Here is a 3,776-nt window from a genome sequence, read left to right as displayed (position 1 = left end):
CCAAAAACGCACGCCTTCCCTCTCCCCAAACCATTCCTCCATTGAATTGAAGCTTCCATTGAAGGGGTTTGTTCTTCTGCCTCCCTCACGTACGCACTCCTCTGTTTTTGCTTTCACCTCTGATTTTGCTTTCACCTCCAAAAACGCACGCACTCACGTTTTTGCTTTTGCCTCCCTCACGCACGCACTCAGCTCTTCTCTTCTGCCTCCCTCCATATATACTTGCATTATTGAAGTATGTAGCATCTCCTCCATTGTTATAGCGCTCCTCATTGCTAGGTAAGTCGTAATAGCGCTCCTCCATCGTTATGGTTTTTGAAGAATTGGTCTTTAAATTAGTTAATATTGACAAGTTTCTTGTAATTTCTAGGGTTTGTCAATAATTGCTACTTAACTCCTACATTTATACGCGCAAGGCTCAGCTCCCCCTCCATTAAACGCATAAGGCTCCCCCTCCACAAATGTAAGGCCTTTTTAAGTTGTTATTGTATTTAGTACAAGCTACATTTACCTATATCAAAGGTAGTTTTGTGCAATGGCCATCTGCTTAGATACGGTTGATGAACCAGGTAATTAAGATTTAGATTTCACGCTTTAATCTTTTCTTCCCAAGAGTTGGATGGAAATCTTTTCTAACCATTTGTGTGATCTGTCTTATTAGCCATCGAGGAAAAGCCAAACTCCGAAGAAGAGGGTGGAGGGGCCAAAGAACAGGAGTGAACATGGCTCGGTGAGTAGAAAGGCGTCGATGAAGAGCCCTTCACGAGGTTCAGCTACGCAAGCTACTCCATTAGTTGAAGACACGGTGCTTCAATCACTATCTCAGGAGTTAGCTTATTTGCACAACCGTGTTTGCGTGTTACCTAATGACAGCCCCATCCAAATTCAACTTCCTAAGGAAATGTTCCACTACAATGATCATGCAATGGCATGGCTATTCAAAGAAGATGTCAAGGAATTTCTAAGTGGTGCAATGCTTAACATTTCCCTCATTCAAATATCCATGAGGTAATTCAACTGGTACTCAATTTATGTTATTCAGTTTAGTGGTGTTTTTCGTTTGGTTTTCGATTAACATTGTGTTATCATGCATGCAGAGCACTCCAGGAGAAAATATGGGAGCTTGAATCTCCTTGTCAAGTTGGGTGGTTGTGCCCTGAGCAGATGTCCACTGCTAGAATCTTAGGCAACTCCGCTGACGTGTTGTACTATGCTGAACGGGGTATCAGGAAATCAGTGAGTGCGGGAGGCAAGTTTATATTCATCCCATACTATGAGGAGTACGTCTGATTATGCTAGTCAAGTTCATTTGTTTTCCCAGTTTATTTGTTGTAACAGGCTAACTATGATTTGTTTGTCTCGTGTGTAGTTATCATTGGACCCTACTTGTGATTTGTGTTTCCAGTAACACAATCTTCTACATTGATTCTGCTCGGTTACCTCAAGTAAGAAAGCGCCTTGTGAGGTTCATACTGCAAAAGTAAGCATCTAGTTTATTTCATTTCTTGTTATTCACTTTCATATATGAACTCATATGTATTGATTATACTAGTCAAATTTGAACTTATTACTTTGATTTTTTGTAGTACCATGAAGAAGATAAATCCTCGATCTCCTCGAGGTCCTACATGGAAAGCACCCAAGGTAATTCACCCATGATGTTGTGATTTTCTTACTTTACAATGCTTAAGATGTTGCTTATTTGCTATGCATTTTGATTCATGTGCTTTGTTCCTCATGCTAGTGCGCACAACAGGAAAACGGAGTTGACTGTGGCCTATACGTGATGAGATTCATGTATGACATAGTGATGAGTCATTGTACAAACACACGTCAGCTTGAAGAGGTATGCCATTTTGGTTGAAATTGCGTCCCAAAACATATTAATTGCTCTTTTCTTGTAATCTCAAGCATTAGTCACATTTAACTAAGTGATAATGACATGTTTTAACTAGTTATGAGTTCAATAGACATGAATTGTATAAAATAGGCATCATAGTAGCCAAAATGGCCTTACTTGAGCCATTTTGGTTGAAATTGCGTCCCAAAACCTCTTACTTGCTCTTTTCTTGTAATCTCAAGCATTAGTCACCTATAAATAAGTGATAATGACATGTTTTAACTAGTTATGAGTTCAATAGACATGAATTGTAGAAAATAGGCATCATAGTAGCTAAAATGGCCTTACTTGAGCCATTTTGGTTGAAATTGCGTCCCAAAACCTCTTACTTGCTCTTTTCTTGTAATCTCAAGCATTAGTCACCTATAACTAAGTTATAATGACATGTTTTAACTAGTTATGAGTTTAATAGACAAGTTTTATCGAAAATAGGCTTCCTAGTAGCCAAAATGGCCTTACTTGAGCCATTTTGGTTGAAATTGCGTCCCATAACCTCTTACTTGCTCTTTTCTTGTAATCTCAAGCATTAGTCACATTTACCTAAGTGATAATGACATGTTTTAACTAGTTATGAGTTCAATAGAAATGAATTGTAGAAAATAGGCATCATAGTAGCCAAAATGGCCTTATAACGACATGTTTTAAATAGTTATGAGTTCAATAGACAAGAATTATCGAATATAGAAATCCTAGTAGCCAAAATGGCCTTACTTGAGCCATTTTGGTTGAAATTGCGTCCCATAACCTCTTACTTGCTCTTTTATTGTAATCTCAAGCATTAGTCACATTTAACTAACCCCAATTATTATTACTTCACTTCTACTATCTCACGTTTTGTGTATTCTAAGTTTTGCAAGGGGCAAACGGGACAGCCATACACGAGTGAGGAACTCCATGTAATTCGGGAGATGTTGGCGACCTACATCACATTTAATTTGTAAATATCGTTTACTAGCTAGCTACTTCATCAATCCTAGCCTTAGCTTACTAATTATGTACTATACATGAAACATTTTTCTAATTTATATCATCTCTTGCGATTGTTATTATTAATTATTTATGTATTGTTATTAATAATACTAATTATTGTTACTATTATCATAATAATTATTATTATTACTATTATAATAATAATTATTATTATTATTAATATTAATATTATAATAATAATAATTATTATTATTATTATGATTAATATTAATATTATAATACTAACAATATTGCAGCAAAAAAAAAAAAAAAAAGAATACAGGTCAATGGCAACGGTTAACCGTTGCCAATATTAAAAAAAAAATAAAAAAGCGTGCCATTGTATTTGGCAACGGTTAACCGTTGCCAACTCAAGCAATTGGCAACGGTTAACCGTTGCCAATTATTTTTTTTTTTTTAAAAAAAAAAGGGTTCATGGTCATTGGCAACGGTTTACCGTTGCCAATTGCTTGAGTTGGCAACGGATTTGAACCGTTGCCAATTATTTTGGGATTTGGCAACCCTCAAATACGCAACGGTTCAAAACCGTTGCCTTAGGGGGGGGGGTTTAAACCGTTGCCAATTTGCTCTTTTCGTGTAGTGGGGTGATAATTAAAAATACAAATTACCAAAATAAATCACCCAAAATAATCCAACTAAGGTGGACGAAAATTTTGAGCTTCCAAAGCTCAAATTTTCGGACCCCTTATGTAATATTAAGGGAATTATTTGGCTAGATTTAAGGGATTAAATATAATTGTGTAAATAATAAATATTGTATAAAATAATTAATTAAGAGAATACCAATTATTCCTCAAATAATTAACTAAGAAAATCAGATTTTCCACACTAGGGAAATCTGAAATCTTTAGCTAATCATTAGGAATTTTCGGACCACTTAATTAAA

General features: G+C 35.8%; 1 protein-coding gene across 1 annotated transcript; it reads left to right on the top strand.

Annotated features, from left to right (window-relative positions):
- The first annotated feature begins 657 nt into the window (after positions 1–657).
- LOC110721380 lies at positions 658–2,303 on the top strand. The gene is made up of 5 exons (XM_021900516.1): positions 658–1,008; positions 1,098–1,280; positions 1,370–1,480; positions 1,587–1,635; positions 2,298–2,303. The coding sequence occupies exons 1-5, from the start codon at positions 749–751 to the stop codon at positions 2,301–2,303; spliced, it is 609 nt and encodes a 202-aa protein (XP_021756208.1). The 5' UTR covers positions 658–748.
- Positions 2,304–3,776: the final 1,473 nt, after the last annotated feature.

The sequence above is a fragment of the Chenopodium quinoa genome, unplaced genomic scaffold (assembly GCF_001683475.1).
Source record: "Chenopodium quinoa cultivar QQ74 unplaced genomic scaffold, ASM168347v1, whole genome shotgun sequence".
NCBI lineage: Eukaryota > Viridiplantae > Streptophyta > Magnoliopsida > Caryophyllales > Amaranthaceae > Chenopodium > Chenopodium quinoa.
This window is presented reverse-complemented; position numbering and strand designations above follow the sequence as displayed.